General features: G+C 35.4%; 1 protein-coding gene across 2 annotated transcripts in view; it reads left to right on the forward strand.

Moving 5' to 3' along the window:
• Positions 1 to 17857, forward strand: part of LOC129229923 (Na(+)/H(+) exchanger protein 7-like) — a 288720-nt gene that overhangs the window by 182545 nt on the left and 88318 nt on the right. For both annotated transcript variants that reach the window (XM_054864302.1, XM_054864303.1), the window contains exons 6-7: positions 6836 to 6877; positions 12137 to 12205. In XM_054864302.1, the coding sequence (XP_054720277.1) occupies positions 6836 to 6877; positions 12137 to 12205 (111 nt within the window). The remainder of the gene's footprint in view (positions 1 to 6835; positions 6878 to 12136; positions 12206 to 17857) is intronic.

The raw sequence follows: 17857 nt of genomic DNA on the forward strand, positions 1-17857 counted from the left end.
TGGAACTCGCACCATAGCATGCTTGACGCCATTGTTTCATTGTTGAGGCACCACAAACTATTTTTTTTTTTTTTTTTTTGGCAATGTTTTACATGCAGGGAAATGCTTTATTTAAAAAAAACTAATCTGGATCCGGTAACACTTAACTGTTTTACTGGAAAGAGAGTAATTTCAGGGGAATGAAGAAACGAAAAAGTGGTCAACAATGAACTCTATCTGCTGGAGTTTAGGGTTAATCCACTGGAGTAAGGGTAAAAATTTCAACTATCAAAATATCCTCAAACAGGCAATTGCTTCGTTCAAATGTTAAAACATTTTTCACCCGTCATACCTTGGCCGGCGATTTTCTTGTAATGTGAATGTGGTGCAGTTAAATTATAAGCGTGACGAACTAGGGGTGAAAATATTTCGAGTGTTCCCTTGCTTACCTCCAAGGCACTATTATTATTGATTTGGCGTAAAAAAGAAGTCATGTGATGCACACATCAGCTCGTTTTTTTCTATTGTGTGACAAGAAATTAGTCTCCTTTTTAGCCTACTTTCCAGTAAAAGTCAGCGAAAGAAGAAAAAAGAATGAAAGAAGACTTAATGCATCTTGAAAATATTACAAAAAACAAAAGAAGTCAAAAATAAAGAAAAATAATTAAATAAATATCGCAAAATTAAAAATTGAAAGTTGGGTATTGAAAAAGGGAAAAATGTCTGTCTGTCGATCTGTCTGTCTGCCCCCCCCCTTAATAACTTTTGAGTGAATAGTCTGATTCGAACAATATATTTTTTTTTGTTCGAAGGATCTCAGCGATGACACCTCATTCCTATATTTCACTTTTTGATTTGAACTATTTTTTGTTCAATTTTGAACAGTTCAAAAAAACTTAACATTAGCGCCTATGGGAATAGACCAAGAGCTGACCCCCCAAAACACGATTTATCTCTTTTATGGCTTGTGGCCGGTTAAAATAATAAAAAAAAGCAATTTAAAACTTTGGCTCGAATCCCCCCCACTAATTTTGGGGTCACACGGCTGCGTGGGTGGATGAAAGGTCAAAAAAATGAAAAATATCAAAGTGATGAGTTAAATGGCTAAAAACTATATAATAGCATTAAATTAATAAGAAAAAACCCGTAGCTAATTTCCCCCCCAGCTATGTTGGGGCGAACGTGGTGCCCCCCAGGGGTAAAGTATCGATTATTAAACTTAAAAAAAAATGATCACTTTCGTGGGGGGGAATTTTTTAGGGTATTAGTTTCATTATTTTGATTGCCAAAAAAAATTCCCCCCCAGTAACTATGGGTCAATTTGTCAAAAAAAATTTTTTTTGTTCCTCTTTATTTGGTTCAAGTCGAGTATTATTCGAACTTACGCATGACTGTTTAAGTTGCAAAAAAAAACCCCCAAAGTTTGAACGTTTTTTCATTAAAAAAAACTCGTAGCAATCCCCCCCCCCCACACCTATGGAGGGGGTTGCTACGCGGTGCGCAGTTTTTACAACGTGGTGCCCCCCCCCCCAGGGGTGAATTGTCGATTGATTAAATTAAAAATAAATGATCACTTTCGTGGAGGGAATTTTACAGAGTATACATTTAATTGCAAAACAAAATATCTCCTCCCCAGCAATTATAAGTCTACTAGCTGCATTGCCAGGCGTTGCACGGTCTACCTCAAAAATGTACGTATATTCGGCGTTCCAAGCATTTTATACAATTATATAAATTTTCTCGCTTTCATTACGTTTCTTATTGCTGCTCCACTCTTATTAGTCAAAGCGCAATGTTATATAGCCTATAGCCTTCTCAATAAATGGACTATTCAACATAAAATGAATTTTTCAGTTCGAACCCGTCGTCCCTGTAGACCAAGAGCTGAGCCCCCAAAACACGGTTTATCTGTTTTATGGCGGGTGGCCGGTTAAAATAATAAAAAAATGTGATTAAAAATTTTGGCTCTAATCCCCCCCCCTCCGCCCACTATTTTCGGGTCACACGCTGCATGGGTGGATGAAAGGTCAAAATAAAAGAAAAATATTAACATAAGTGAAATGGCTAAAAATTATATAATAACATTAAATTAATTAAAAAAAACCACGTAGCAAATCTCCCCTCCAGCTATGTTGGGGCGAATGTGGGAGCCCCCCCCCCCCCAGAAGTGAATATCGATTGTTAAAATTAAAAAAAAAAAAAAAAAAATCACTTTCGTGGGGTTGGGGATGGGGAACTTTACAGGGTATTTGTTTCATTACTTTGATTTCCAAAAAATCTCCCCCCCCCCCAGTAAGTATGGGTAAATTTGTCAAAAAAAAAAGTTTTTTGTTTCTCTTTATTTGGTCCGAGTCCAGTACTATTTGAACTTTCCCATGACCTCTTAAATTGTAAAAAACAATTTCAATTATTTATTCGGTAAAAAAAAACACGTAGAAAATCCCCCCCCCCCAGCTATGTTAGGGCGAACTTGTTGCCCCCCAGGAGTGAATTATCGATTGATTAAATAAAAAAAAAAGATTACTTTCGTAGAGAGGAGGGATTTTCTCAGAGTTTACATTTGATTGTAGCAGGAAAAAATATCCCCCCCCCCCAAAAAAAAATGTTTTTAATTTAAATTAGAAATTTTGAAATATTTTTCAAAATGAAAGGAAGCAATTCAGCGTCCGTACATCTGCTTCTACCACTGTGTGCTCAGCATGAAAAGAATGAAGGGGAAAGTATACGCCTGCGATGATTTCTTCTTGCTGTTTCGAGGGCAGTTTCGTCAGTGATCAACTGTAGCCAACACAGTGAAGTCGTTATAGCTGTTGGTTTTTCTTTTCGGAGCACGTTGTACCGCATCCTTAAACTGAAAACGTAAAAAAATCCTTTTTTCAAAAATATATTTTGATGTTTTTATATTATGAGTGTTTTAAAGGGTAATTTTAAGTGTAGCCAGCCACCAGATAAAAGATAATGTTTTGACAGAAACTTTATTTGAAGGAATAAAAGTTTCAAAGATTCGAAAACACTGAAAACTGAAATTCCGTGATTTAGATTTTTCCGAGTTCTTAACAGAAGCAGATTTATATCATCGAGATTGCAAGAACATTTTTATCAAACTAGATAGACACTATCACAACCAATATGCTGAAGGTAAATAAATCTATATGAATTTCCAAATTATTATTTTAAAAATTCATTTAACGCATCGGATTAACGCATTAACATTTACAAGTAAAAACGTCGTTATTGCAATTTTAACATAAAATCACTTTTGTTTGTGAAATAAACTCATAATTACTGGGGTAGGGGGAGATTTTTTTTTTTTTTTTGCAATTAAAACAATTAAATGTATACTCTGGAGATAATATACTAAATTATCTTTTATCTGGTGGCTGGCTACACTTAAAATTACCCTTTAAAACACTCATAATATAAAAACATCAAAATATATTTTTGAAAAAAGGATTTTTTTACGTTTTCAGTTTAAGGATTCGGTACAGCGTGCTCCGAAAAGAAAAACCAACAGCTATAACGACTTCACTGTGTTGGCTACAGTTGATCACTGACGAAACTGCCCTCGAAACAGCAAGAAGAAATCATCACAGGCGTATACTTTCCCCTTCATTCTTTTCATGCTGAGCACACAATGGTAGAAGCAGATGTACGGACGCTGTATTGCTTCCTTTCATTTTGAAAAATATTTCAAAATTTCTAATTTAAATTAAAAACATTTTTTTGGGGGGGGGATTTTTTTTCCTGCTACAATCAAATGTAAACTCTGAGAAAATCCCTCCTCTCTACGAAAGTAATCTTTTTTTTTAATTTAATCAATCGATAATTCACTCCTGGGGGGCAACAAGTTCGCCTTAACATAGCTGGGGGGGGGGGATTTTCTACGTGTTTTTTTACCGAATAAATAATTGCAATTGTTTTTTACAATTTAAGAGGTCATGGGAAAATTCGAATAGTACTGGACTCGAACCAAATGAAGAGAAACAAAAAACTTTTTTTTTGACAAATTTACCCATAGTTACTGGGGGGGGGGGAGATTTTTTGGAAATCAAAATAATGAAACAAATACCCTGTAAAGTTCCCCATCCCCAACCCCACGAAAGTGTTTTTTTTTTTAATTTTAACCATCGATATTCACTTCTGGGGGGGGGGGGCTCCCACATTCGCCCCAACATAGCTGGAGGGGAGATTTGTTACGTGGTTTTTTTTAATTAATTTAATGTTATTATATAATTTTTAGCCATTTCACTTATGTTAATATTTTTCTTTTATTTTGACCTTTCATCCACCCATGCAGCGTGTGACCCGAAAATAGTGGGCGGAGGGGGGGGGGGGGGATTAGAGCCAAAATTTTTAATCAAATTTTTTTATTATTTTAACCGGCCACCCGCCATAAAACAGATAAACCGTGTTTTGGGGGCTCAGCTCTTGGTCTACAGGGACGACGGGTTCGAACTGAAAAATTCATTTTGTGTTGAATAGTCCATTTATTGAGAAGGCTATAGGCTATATAACATTGCGCTTTGACTAATAAGAGTGGAGCAGCAATAAGAAATGTATTGAAAGCGAGAAAATTTATATAATTGTATAAAATGCTTGGAACGCCGAAAACACGTACATTTTTGAGGTAGACCGTGCAACGCCTGACAATGCAGCTAGTAGACTTATAATTGCTGGGGAGGAGATATTTTGTTTTGCAATTAAATGTATACTCTGTAAAATTCCCTCCACGAAAGTGATCATTTATTTTTAATTTAATCAATCGACAATTCACCCCTGGGGGGGGGCACCACGTTGTAAAACTGCGCACCGCGTAGCAACCCCCTCCATAGGTGTGGGGGGGGGGATTGCTACGAGTTTTTTTTAATGAAAAAACGTTCAAACTTTGGGGTTTTTTTTTTTGCAACTTAAACAGTCATGCGTAAGTTCGAATAATACTCGACTTGAACCAAATAAAGAGGAACAAAAAAAAATTTTTTTGACAAATTGACCCATAGTTACTGGGGGGGAATTTTTTTTTGGCAATCAAAATAATGAAACTAATACCCTGTAAAATTCCCCCCCACGAAAGTGATCATTTTTTTTTTAAGTTTAATAATCGATACTTTACCCCTGGGGGGCACCACGTTCGCCCCAACATAGCTGGGGGGGAAATTAGCTACGGGTTTTTTCTTATTAATTTAATGCTATTATATAGTTTTTAGCCATTTAACTCATCACTTTGATATTTTTCATTTTTTTGACCTTTCATCCACCCACGCAGCCGTGTGACCCAAAATTAGTGGGGGGGATTCGAGCCAAAGTTTTAAATTGCATTTTTTTATTATTTTAACCGGCCACAAGCCATAAAAGAGATAAATCGTGTTTTGGGGGGTCAGCTCTTGGTCTAGAAAATTCAAGGCAATTTCGAACTTAGAGGCGAATTTGCTTCAAACAAACTTGTAGGAAAAAGCTTTTAATGAAAAACTTGTATATAAAATATCTTTTTGGATTTGAACACTTTTCCGTTAAACTTTGATCTGTTCAAATCCCTTAACATTAGCGCCTACGGGGAAACTGAAAGTCAATGTAGATTCCGTACTTGAACGCGGATTTATTTCAAACAAATTTTGTTGGAAATAGCTCTTGACGACAAACTCCAGACTCCGACTCCGAGAATTTTGTGGCACCTGACTTTGACTCCGACTCCTGTGTCCGACGATTAGTCGAACTCCGACTCCCCGACTTCGACTCTGACTTCGTAGCTTTGGCAAAAATTTATACACGGAGGAAAAATGACCGACTCCGATTCTTGGGACTCCTTTGTCCCAAAATGAGATTTGACTCCGACTCCACAGCCATGGTTTTAACTGTGAAATAATTATTGTTAATATGACTTGTTTTTATTTTCACTCTAAAGTTTTAATTTAGGTATTCAGTTTTCGGCGGATAAACTCGAAGTTAGTTATGTTTCTACATAAAGATATGCGCAGACGATTCTTTTTTTTTTTTTTTTTACAATGAAAATTATTTCTTTAAGTTGACATTTTATTTTTTTTATTTATTTTGGTAAGTGCAATAATTCATTTAAAAAATTATTTTTGGGAACAAGTGAAAAAATAACGATTTTTTTTTTTTTTTTTTTTTGATAGGATGTATATTTTTTAATGAGCTTATTAATTTTAATTATTATCTTTTCGTTTTGAAAGCGGTTAAAGATTTTTTTAATGGAAAAAAGTGTATTAGCTTCTTTATTAAAAGGTGCTGCTATTTTATTTGCTCTTTTATTTATTTATTTATTTTTTTACGCTTCTAATTTTTTAGATGAGTGAGGCATATTTTATTCCTAGAAATCAGCTTAAAATATTAAAAAATTATTTTTGAAACAATTTGCGATTTTAGCTATTTTTGAGAAGATTGATCAGGTACTAGAACGTGGAAATGGGTATACGGGAAAGTAGGCTCGTTTAGTTCTAGACGGAATTTCTTGTTTAAAACATTAGCTACTGATTAGCCCCCCCCCCCCTCAAATGCTGGTGCCCTGGAGCGGTGACAAATGTGCCCGTGCCTTAATCTGGCCCTACACATCCCCATTGTCAAGGCCGTTGTGTAATGTGATTTTAGTGTTAAAAATTAAATTTTCTATCTCTCCATATCTTAGTATATATTGAATCTTCAAGCCACATTTCAAAAGTAATTTGCTTGAAATTTTATTTTTTTATGTGTGTCAGAATGTAAACAATCCAAGATGTTAGGTGTATCATGAGTGACACGTCAGCCTGTTGCGTGTAACAAAACTAAATAGCATATATATGTGGTATTATGTGTTATCAATGTGTAATTGTTAAATGCTGACAAAATATTGTATTTATTTCAGTATGTTGATTATTCTTGGAATCATTGTTGGCACTATCGTCCAGTGAGTACTTTTATTTTATTTTTCTTTTCATTTTATATTTTGATGTATTTATCTTTTCATTTTATGTTGAATTTATATTTGAATATAATTATCTAATATTTTGAAACAATGAACTGAGGCAGTGAGAAGTAGAGGGATGTTAGTGGTAAAATTAAAATTTGGAGATTAACAGCAAAAATAGTAGGGGAATCTCATCTGGGTGCGAGAGACAGTAGGGGAGACCGGGGTTAGTTGTTACACGGGGTTAAGTTGTTACATTCGAATTTAAAGTTAACCGCCACGAGAAACTGACTTTCCTTGCTTGATGATAGCACTCACTCATCTGCATTCCCTGACGATCACTGGAGTGCTTGCAGTTAGTAGCAGAGAGAGTGCTCAAGGAAAACGGTTTTTTGAGTCTGGAAGTAATTTTTTTTCCGCTGTTATTTTTCTGTTTGTGACGAAGCCGTTGCAGATAACGAATTTATTTCTATACCCGTGAAAGTCTACATTTTCAGGTAAGTGTTAACATATTTAAAAGTTTTGTATAAAGATATAATACCAGTAATATGTGCCAAGAATTAAAATGGCGTCATATGGGGCAAGTTGTTACAATTTTGATGGAGTTAGTTGTTACAAGTAACAACTTGCCCCATGCAAGTTTTAATTTAATATTATGTTTTCTTTTTAATTGTGGTATGGCGGGGGATTATAAAAACAAGACGGACAGGGGCAAAACACCTAAAGAAACATACCGGGATGTGCTAAAGAAGTAATTGCAGGTAGTTCATTACGAAAAGCAGCCGATGCATTTCATGACAGTAGAGAGATTCTGCAGTAAGATGAAAAATGCTAGTGGTGGTAAGTAGTATTTCTGATCTGTTTTATTGCATGATTTAATTCATGTAAAATACTGTAGTTGAATGACGATAGTAATAATAACAATAGTAATAATTCTGATCTCTTTCATTCTATGATTTAATTTATTATTAATATGTATGGTTGAATAAATAATAATAATAATTACAACAATGATAATAATAATAAATAATGTATTATTCGAATGTAGGTCTTTCTCCAACGCAGCAGGCAGTACAGAAGTGAAGACGGTTCGCAAGCGGAAACCATAGATCAGCGCCACTTTACCAGATACACCAGTAAAAAATGTTTTGCAAGTCGAACCTGGGAAACAAAACTATGTGAAACAGAAATTGTCTCTAACAGAGAAGAAATCAACAGACACAAAGACAAAAAAAAAAGTACAAAAAGGTGCGTCCTTCGGATGAAGATGATGAAGACTGGTTCTGCATTGAGTGCTCTAAACCGTACTCAGAATCCAAAAAACCAACTAAACGGATTCAATGTCGTAATTGTGAAAAATTGGCACATGACCGATGTGCTAAGTTTGATAAATTTATGTGCTTGTAAAAATTGTAATGCGCGCGCGCGGACAATGATAATGGTGATGATGATGATAATTTATTAGAATAAGTCATTAATGTAGTAAACCTGTAAAGCCAAAAAGTTTTTGATTTTTAACGTGGTGAAGAATTTTTAAAATTTAACAGAATAAACCACAAAATGTGTAAAATTCATTTTATTACTAAAATGTATCTCATGTAACAACTTACCCCATGTACTGTAACAACATGCCCCATGGTGGGATTAGTTGTTACAATCTACATCTATTTAAAAAACTTGAAATATTGTGTAGTAGTGGCTCCTAATCATTTTTAAAAAAATATGTTATGAATGTTAACCAATCTAGATGCGTTTTAAAGTTTCACGCGTGTAAATAATTGAAATAGTTTAGCGTAAAAAAGTATTGAAAAAAATTGTAACAAGTGACCCCGGTCTCCCCTACTAGTTGCCCTGGTAGATGCTGCTGTACAGCATGATTTAGAAAACGAATTCAATGAAAGCCTATCAAGGACCTTATCTTTAAACGCGTTTTACTCAAAACTTGAAAATGTTCACTTACATCCCTTTGCTTCTTACCGCATCAGTTGTGCATTTAGAATCTCACAGTTGTGGTTTCATAATTTTTACAAAGAAGCAGTTGATGCCTTGAAAAAGTCTTGTTTCTTCAAGAATATTAATAGAATAACTGTGTTGTGTAAACCAGGGGTAATAATAAATGACACAAACAGATTAATTTATGCATTTTATTTCTTTCATGTTATTAAGTTGCAATTTTGAATACAAGGAGACACACTTTGAATGATGTGTAAGAAATTGAATATAATATACTTACATGTACTTTTCTTGGCTAAGACCTTTTTTAGAAAGTCCGTTTTGGTTTTAATCCTGTTGTAAAAATCTTCACAAGCTAGTCCGATATTTATTTTAAATGTCAATGTTACAAACGACAAAGTAATATTTCTAAATAATCCGTAGCTCCATCTTTAGGAATTTTCCTGGTAAATCAGGAAGGTGGTAAGCTATTATTATATACATATATCATTGACGGGTTGATTTTTATATCATTATTACATACATATATTATTGTACATATTTCATTTAAGGGTCCCAAGTTCTTCCAGAAACATGATTAGTTTGATTGGGAAGGTTGCTAATTTTTAGCAGGAATCTTTCCTAGTTTTTGCCAGATATGTTGTTAATATTGATTGATTAGGCACATTAGTTGCCCATTATTCTCTAGGAACGTTTCAGAACTTTTTTTAGAGTATATATTGTAGTTGAATAAAATAAATTTCGAATTTATACCTGAAGAAGAGCATTGAAAGGGCTGATCTGAACACTAAATTCAGCTACCATAATTACAGAATGTGATTGGAAATTAACAAAGGAGAAATTCAAAATTAGTAAATTTATATTTAGAAATTATAACAGTTAACTATTGACTGTTAATATTTGGATTATTTGGATCCATCGCCGTAGTTAGATGGCCGCTGGGTAGCGCTGTTTAACCGAATAATTACCATAAACGAGTTCACCTTTTGAGGTAAGTATTAAGTTGACGTCGCCTAAGATAAAGAAAAAGCATTATGACAAGTATCTGATGAAAAACGCTTTTAAACTGAGGACTAGACCCGTCACTTCAAATTTTTCCTTGTGTGGGGGGGGGGGGGAGTAAAGGGTATGTACTCCGTTGCAAATTATATGGAAAGACAAGGGAAAAAAAATCACGGCTTCTTACATGCAAATACATTCATTTCTCAAAGCTAGGGGGGCTATTTCCCCCCCTGACCCACCTAAATTAGAGACGCTATATAGACAGGCCGACGGATCAGCTTAAGTTAAGCCATTTTGGATCGGATTTTTCATTGTTGCACTGCTTGGGTTACCACAGCAAAAATTCGGATTTCGCCAAATTTGCAGAAAACGATATTTTATTTTATAAACAATTCACGTGCCGCTAATAATTGCTTACAGTGAAAAATCACCAACGCGATAACTCGCCAAAAAAGACAACCACTCAAACACGCGCAAGGCCCCTATATATACGAGCCGACGCAGCCTTTTTGGATCGGAGCGCGTGTTTGAGTGGTTGTCTTTTCTGGCGAGTTATCGCGATGGTGATTGTTTACTGTAAGCAATTATTAGTGGCACGTGGATTGTTTATAAAATAAAATATAATTTTCTGCACATTTGGCGAAACCCGAAACTGTGCTGTGGTAACCCAAGCAGTGCAACAATGAAAAATCCGATCCAAAATGGCTAAACTTAAGCTGATGCGTCGGCCTGTCTATATAGCGGCTCTACCTTAACCTAAATAAGAGGCCGGCTAATGACGTGACTCAAAGAAAGCCGCGAAAACATGTATTATTCGAAAAGTTTCAAAAGACCAAAATCCACCAATCTAGGCTTGTTTAAGTTGAGCTTGAAATTAATTTGTCAACATTACTAACAATAAACTTTTTAATCACTATTATTCATCTTTGTTTTCGGAATGAATATCGGGGTTTTAACGCTTTGCTGTTTTTATTGCGAAAAACTGAAAATCTTAATTAATACTTGACATAAAAGAGCAGCTCAAACAGATATGCGTACAAGCTTACGAGTGCTCAATGTGAGCACTTTTAGTCACACAGTCAGGGGCGTACACAAAAATTTTGGAGCCCGTCACAAATGACTTTTACGGGCCCCCTCCATATTGTATTACCACTACATCCCTACATATATTTCACCCCTCATTAAAAAAAAAAACTCGGATCCTCCTTCAGGCTTGGGCCCGGGGCCAAAAGGTGCTCCTTCTCCCCCCCCCCCTCCCGCTGCACAAAGTACACTACGAGTCGATAGCCCAGTCCTTCCCAACCATTGAATAGTGTTAGTAGTGAATTGTTGTAACACCTGGCACAATACTGTTTGTTAGATCAGGTAGGTAAGCTGGTAGTGGAGTCACATGCACCCTATCCTTGATGGACCCTGCAGATAGAAATCACATGAGAGCCTCGTGAGATCCGTTGAGCGTGGCGGTCATGCGGAACAAGTTCCCCGCTCACCGGATCTCACGCCATATAATTTCTACCTGTGGGGGGTTCGTAAGAGATTGTGTGTATGTGCTTTCACTACTAGCTGACCTACCCGATCTCAGAAACAGGATTGAGGCAACTGTTGAAACAGTTATAGGGCCATTCCATGAAAAAGTCAATCCTTTTTTTTGTCCCGCACGTAACGGTTCATATATTTCATTAAAAAGCAATAATTTTAAAGGGTAATGACGAAGTTTTTGCTCAAGATGTCACACATAAGTTTGTAATTTGTTGAGCAGAAAAAATTTGTTCATAAAAATTTACTATTTTTAATGACATGTATGAAGCGTCACGTGCGGGACCATTTTCCATGGAATGGCCCTACACCAAACGCTTTTAACAACGTTTGGAAAGAAGTGGAATATCGACTTGATGTGTGGCGTTGTACGAAAGGTGCTCACATTGAGCAGATGTAAGCTTGTAAATATTACGTATAACAGCTTGAGTTCTTTTATTTCATGTATTACTTATGGTTTTAAGTTTTACGTAATAAATAGTACAAAGTGTTAAAACCCCGATACTTATTTAGAAGCGTTGTACAATAAAAGCTAAGAATATGAACAATAGATACATTTCTCATAATCATATTTATATCTGTTGAATTATAAGTTCCTCGTAACAATAAAGCTCGAACTTTGATCTTAATTAGTAGATCGTAGAGAAATTAACTCACTATTAACTAACTGAATTTTATACTTGATCCCTAATCAGTTTAATTGTTCCAAACGTATTCTTGGTATTTGAAGTCAGCATAAGTTTTCCTAACTTTGCATTTACCTTTCAGTTTTACAGAATCCAGAGAAATGCTTCCACGGTTTACACCCAAAGCATTCTTTCTCTTCTTGCTGCCACCGTAAGTTCTAAAATACTTGATGTGATTACGTAAATGGTTTATAACGACAGTTTACGAGTAGCTATTATGTGTGAAACAGATAACAACTTAAAGCAAAAAAAGAAATCCAAAAGTCGGTAAACTTTTAAGAACCTCATAATTATTGAACTTTTTACAATGAAAAGATGCAGTTTGCACATACATGCTCAGAATTATGAGGGATTTTTGTTTACAATGGACAAAAAATATTTTATACTAGTTTCGTTTTTCACTAAAAGGTGGTACTGAAGTTTAATTAATAGGGAAGTTGCAACCTATTCAATGTTCATATTTTGGCTATTGCATATTGTTAATTGACCCTCAAAACTAAAAAATTCACCATCGCCGAATTTTAAAACACCGTGGTTGATTTTTAATGAATTTTTAAAAATCCACGCGCAAAAGTGCGCTCTTCTGAAACGTCACGAGCCTACGTCACAGGGCGCGAATGGGCAGCCTTCCGCCGAAGATCCCTTGTTTTCGCTAGGGACATTTTGAGCGCGCTGATATTTTTATTTTTTAGAAATTCAATAATCCTTTTGAACACACTATGGAGGCCGGATTTGTTAAAGCACAATCTAAATAATCTTCCTCAAATAATATCAATGGTGATATTCGAATATTTCCGAGAGGATGAGAGGTTTAATGTTCCAGAAACGCGAGGAGATAAGCCTTTTACGTTTCATCTTCGAAGTCGAATGCACGTTCTTCGATTTCTCCCATGACATGGGAACCGGTTCGCTAGCGCGTCTCTCCTATCGGACGTCACTTCCTATGCCATCTGACGTCACAGGCGCTTGAACTTTAAAAATTAATTTAAAAAAAACTACTTATCGTATCGCAAAAATTTTTTCACCTATGATGTTCATACATGTTACTTTATCATATAAAAATAAAATTGAAAAATCGAAAACTTCCCTATTGTCCTTTTTTCAACGAGGAGATGCATGGTGACGCATTTCAAGCCGTTTCTCTCACAGGTGAACGAAAAAGTCTCTTCTAAAAAATAAAGTCATCTCTTTATTGCTAAGAGAAACGAGGAAAAAAAAGCTATTAAAAATAAATTCATCCTTTTTTTTGCAAAGAGGCAGAAATCAATAACTTCTATGCACGACGGAACACTCCGTACATAGGTACGCCTGCTTAGACACTTCTGAGAACAACATGTGAAGACGGCCATGCCCTTTGTTGATGTATTCTGCATGAATGGCCCTCGTGTTCTCCGGATCTTACACCTAGTGACTTCTGGTTATGGGGCCGTTTACATTCACGTGTGCACAGTGATCTACCTACTCTTTTGGCATTGTTAAAAGAACCAATCGCTTTAATTTGACAGTATCCCCTCTAAACCCTGTGCAGAGTGTTTTCCATCGTTTGATGCCTTTAGTTCATTTGATTTTTCAAGGAAGAAAAATGTATTCAATAGTTGTTGTACTGAAACACTCTTACTGATCCAAATGAGTTGTACTATTACATTATTCCCTTAGTTTAACTATTTTACCATGTTTTCGTTAAAAATGAAACTATAATACAATTTGTTAGTATTATTAGTATTTTTTTTCATTCTGAACAGAAAGTCCCCGTGTGTCTATATATCTGTTTGCAAACCGCATCAGTTTATTGTAAATAGTTCGATAATTTAAAGGTTTTAAAAAGGCTACTGACTTTTGGATCACACTGTACTTAATAAAAGGAATGTATGAGATGGAAAATATAATGCAGTCAAGTTGAAACAAGACGTCGAACACCTACTGTTTTGCTTTTTTAACGGCTGAGCTGGAAAGTTAAAGTTTAACTATATAATAACCCATATAATTGTTAGTTAAAAATTCGGATACCGCTTTTCTGTTTTAGTACTCTGTATTAAAGTTTATTAAATTTAGAAAACGTAACTGACCTACGAGTTTATAATATTTTGTCTATCGGTACACGTAAGAGAATACATTTTACCTTTGAAAAAACCACGAATTTTCCAAAACACGTAAGCATATAAATTATTTCTCGAAGGTGCTTTTTTTGATGGAATGCCATAACTTTCTTAATACTTGATCAAAAAAAAGGTTTTTTTTAAGAAATTACGCATTACATTAATGTATATCCCATCCAAAACAGGAAGCCCATTGAGTCGGTTATTTAGAGCGTCGCACAGTGGTTCAAGGGCGGAAAAAATAGCCATTTTTAAGTTTTAAGATAAAAAATATTTCATGCCGTAATTACTTAGCCCTTGAGTTGTAGTAACTTACTCCATAAGAGTTTTTTGAAAAAAAAATCCTTTTTCACAAAAATAAGCCAAGATTGTTGAACAATTATGTTTTTACTTTTTTCGGACGTACGCCTTATACTTCAGTTTTAATTCATTTGTTCAATAAGAAGGACTAAAATTTAATAAAAGTCATTTCTGATTGGTTTTTCACATTTATAGGATGCATATTACATCGTAGTTAAAAATGTATAAAAATTGAAAACTACCTGAAATAAAAAAACATTATTTTCTAAAAAATATAATGAAAAATACTGTGGAATATACTTTTATCGGCGGCTTCCGGTGGGCTAAAATTTACATATATCAATAGTTTAATCCTTCCTGTAAATAAACAACAACATTTTAGCTGCGACCACCTGCGACTGCAGTCGTGGCAGATGTTTTGTTTGATTTTCGCTATTTACAAACACCAATATAGTAAGCTAGAAAATAACCCGTAAAGTTATAACGGGGCTAAATTGCTTTTTTTTTATCAAAGAAATTGATCATCAAACTTGACATGCTCCAGACTAACGTATGTCAGTTTCACTACTTTGCAGGAGAGCCTAAAAACGTTTGTTTACTGTTTCCGAAAGTTGGGGCTCTTGAAACATTCATCAATAAATATAGAGGATTTTTTTAAACAGATTTACGTTGTTATCGCTTAATGCGGAGCATTATTCTACGTGCAATGCAAAAGTAACCTAAAAATAACAATTTACGGACCCGTTTCGTATGGCTTTAAAGAAGATACATATGAGAAAGAAATTTTTAAAACTCATACAGAATTCTATATAAAAGTTAAACAACCATTCTGTTCATAAAACAGTGAAATTAGAAAATTATCAAACGTTTGAAATTTCTGATTTTCTTTTCGAAATCATTCTAGTATAAAGCTGTTCTCAGTTTGTCAGCATTGCCAGAAAATATTGTTCGAGGGCATTAATTGCAATAAATAAACCTTGCGTGTGGCATACAACTGATTTAATTTATATTTTTCGCTAAAAATAGAAATGAATTTGCACTATAGAGAAACCCCGATTTCACGTTTTTCAGTGGCCTGAATCAAACATAAAATACATAAAATATGGGAAAACGTCAGTTCAAATTAAAATATATATATATATATATATATATATAGAAAATATGGGAAAACGTAAAGTATGAGAAATGTATAGAAAGCAAAAATCAGATAAGGAAACAAAAATAATAAGAAAGGCTGCTACGATAACGCTTATAAAAGGTAAAAACGCGATATTTTACGAACATTTTTGTACATACCAATTTAGATCATTCTAACACATTAAGTTACGAATCCGGGCGTTTAGGTTGAAAATAGTAATAATGAGTCATTGAATTCATCCAGGATTGAAATACTTTGCAAAGTTTTTTCCTGGTCTTTATGATAAAGAAAATAGTTTTTCACTTTTAGTAAGCTCTTAAATGCAGTATTGAAAGAAGAGACGAGTAGTGTTTCCTCTTCTAGTTCATCTTCATTGGCGGTCGAAGAGTCCACGATGTTGGCTACGGATGGAGCAGTAGCATTTCTGTTTTCATGGATTAACTTTTAACAGAGTGGATTATGTTTAAAAATGCACAGAAGGAAACACGTTGCTTAATTTTAAAACATTTTTTTTTTCTTTTTTTTAACTGCCAAGGGAAAACGTAAAATGCGGGAAATTCATAACCAATAAACTTTCTATCCGGTTTAAATTAATATTATTAGTACACGGAAAAACGGGGACCTGATGATAAAAATCGTAAAACGCGGGGAAAACGTTGATTCGAGGGACGTAAAATCGGGGTTTCGCAGTGAATGCGATCATCCAGCAGGAAGATAAATATTACCATACAACAATTTTAACAATTTTCCATAGCATTTTTTGAGAATATTCAAAGTTATTGAATTTTTTCCGCTTTTTCGTCATTTTGAACCACTGTGCGTCGTGCTTATAATGCAAAGATCATGAGTTCGAATCCTCATGGGCCCAAAAATGTTGATTTAATGGCTTTTTTTTACAGCAGAATTCTGATTCATATATCCGTGAAGATAAATGGTACGATCCAAAAGTAATGAGCCTCACGCTATACTGACGCAAGCACACACTGCAGCTCGCTCCGCTTGACGGCGACGGTGGTGGGGGTTGTTGACTTTACATCGCAACGCAGGTCAGTTGCCTCCCAGCTTTCGGAGCAGTACCATCAGCTTTAACAGTAACCCTTATGCGGTGGTGCGTGACACGGCGATATGAAAAGTTCGTCAGAGCAACGCAAAGAGATCAAATTTTGCTTCCGGTTTCCTTTCAAAACGTTTGCAATGCTTCAGCGGGCATTTGGGACTGAGTGTCTGTCTTATTCGCAAGTAGAAAAGTGGCATGAGGCCTATCGTAAGGCCGGGAAGTGGTGACTAACGAACCCCAGTCTGGACGCCCGTCCTTGGCCCATACGTCAATGTGCAACGAGTGTGTGAATTTTTGAATACGAACTCTTGTTTGAGTCTCTACAAAGAAGCAAAAGCCCTGGACTTATTTGAGACAACGGTGCAACGCATTGTTACGGAGAAGTTGCACATGCGGAAAGTCTGCGCAAAACGTATGCCGAGAGTTCTGGCTGAAGAAGGTCCGAGTCAACGCTCCAGTGGTGCCCTAGCCTTCCTACAGTCCGGGCTTGTAGTCTCCCGACTTCTTCTTGTTTCAACTATTAAAATCAGCACTGAAAAGGAAACGTTTTGGCCCCATCGAGGACATCCAAGCACATGGCAAGGCAGCCCTTGTGGATATCCCGGAAGAGGACTTTAGGGATGCCTTTGAGTCATGGAAAAGCCGCCTACAGAAGTACATTGTTGCAGGAGGTGCCTATTTTTAAAATTATTAGTCAGTTATACCGAGGAGCTCAATAAATCTGTCTTTTTAAACGAAGGCTCATCACTTTTAGATCGTACCATGTATGTTATCTCAACTTATTACAGAATTCTGGACTACAGTTCCGTTGCTCTTAAAGTTCAGAAAGCAAAACATTGATGTTAACATGGTCAATCGCAGTATAACTTTCTGAAAATAGTTTAACAAAATGGAGGCATTGATTTCAATTTATTTTGTTACTTTATTACACACTAGTGGCACCCGTACGGCTTTGCCCGTAATAGAAAATTAAAAGGTCTTTTGGTTCGCCTGTATAGTTACAAATAATGTATGATGAATTCCTCGCCAATTGGCTTGCCCTTATCACGGTTTCACGTTATGATAACTTGGTAATTTACTCGTTCATCTTGCGATAATTTTGCTCGGGAAATTTTCTTATAATTGGAAGAGAAAAAGAACAAAATCGAATTTTTGAAAAATCGCTTCGAGGGCACACCCCCATGCTACAAACTAATTCTAAGCCGAATTTCA

Source organism: Uloborus diversus, chromosome 9 (assembly GCF_026930045.1).
Source record: "Uloborus diversus isolate 005 chromosome 9, Udiv.v.3.1, whole genome shotgun sequence".
NCBI classification, from domain to species: Eukaryota; Metazoa; Arthropoda; class Arachnida; order Araneae; family Uloboridae; genus Uloborus; species Uloborus diversus.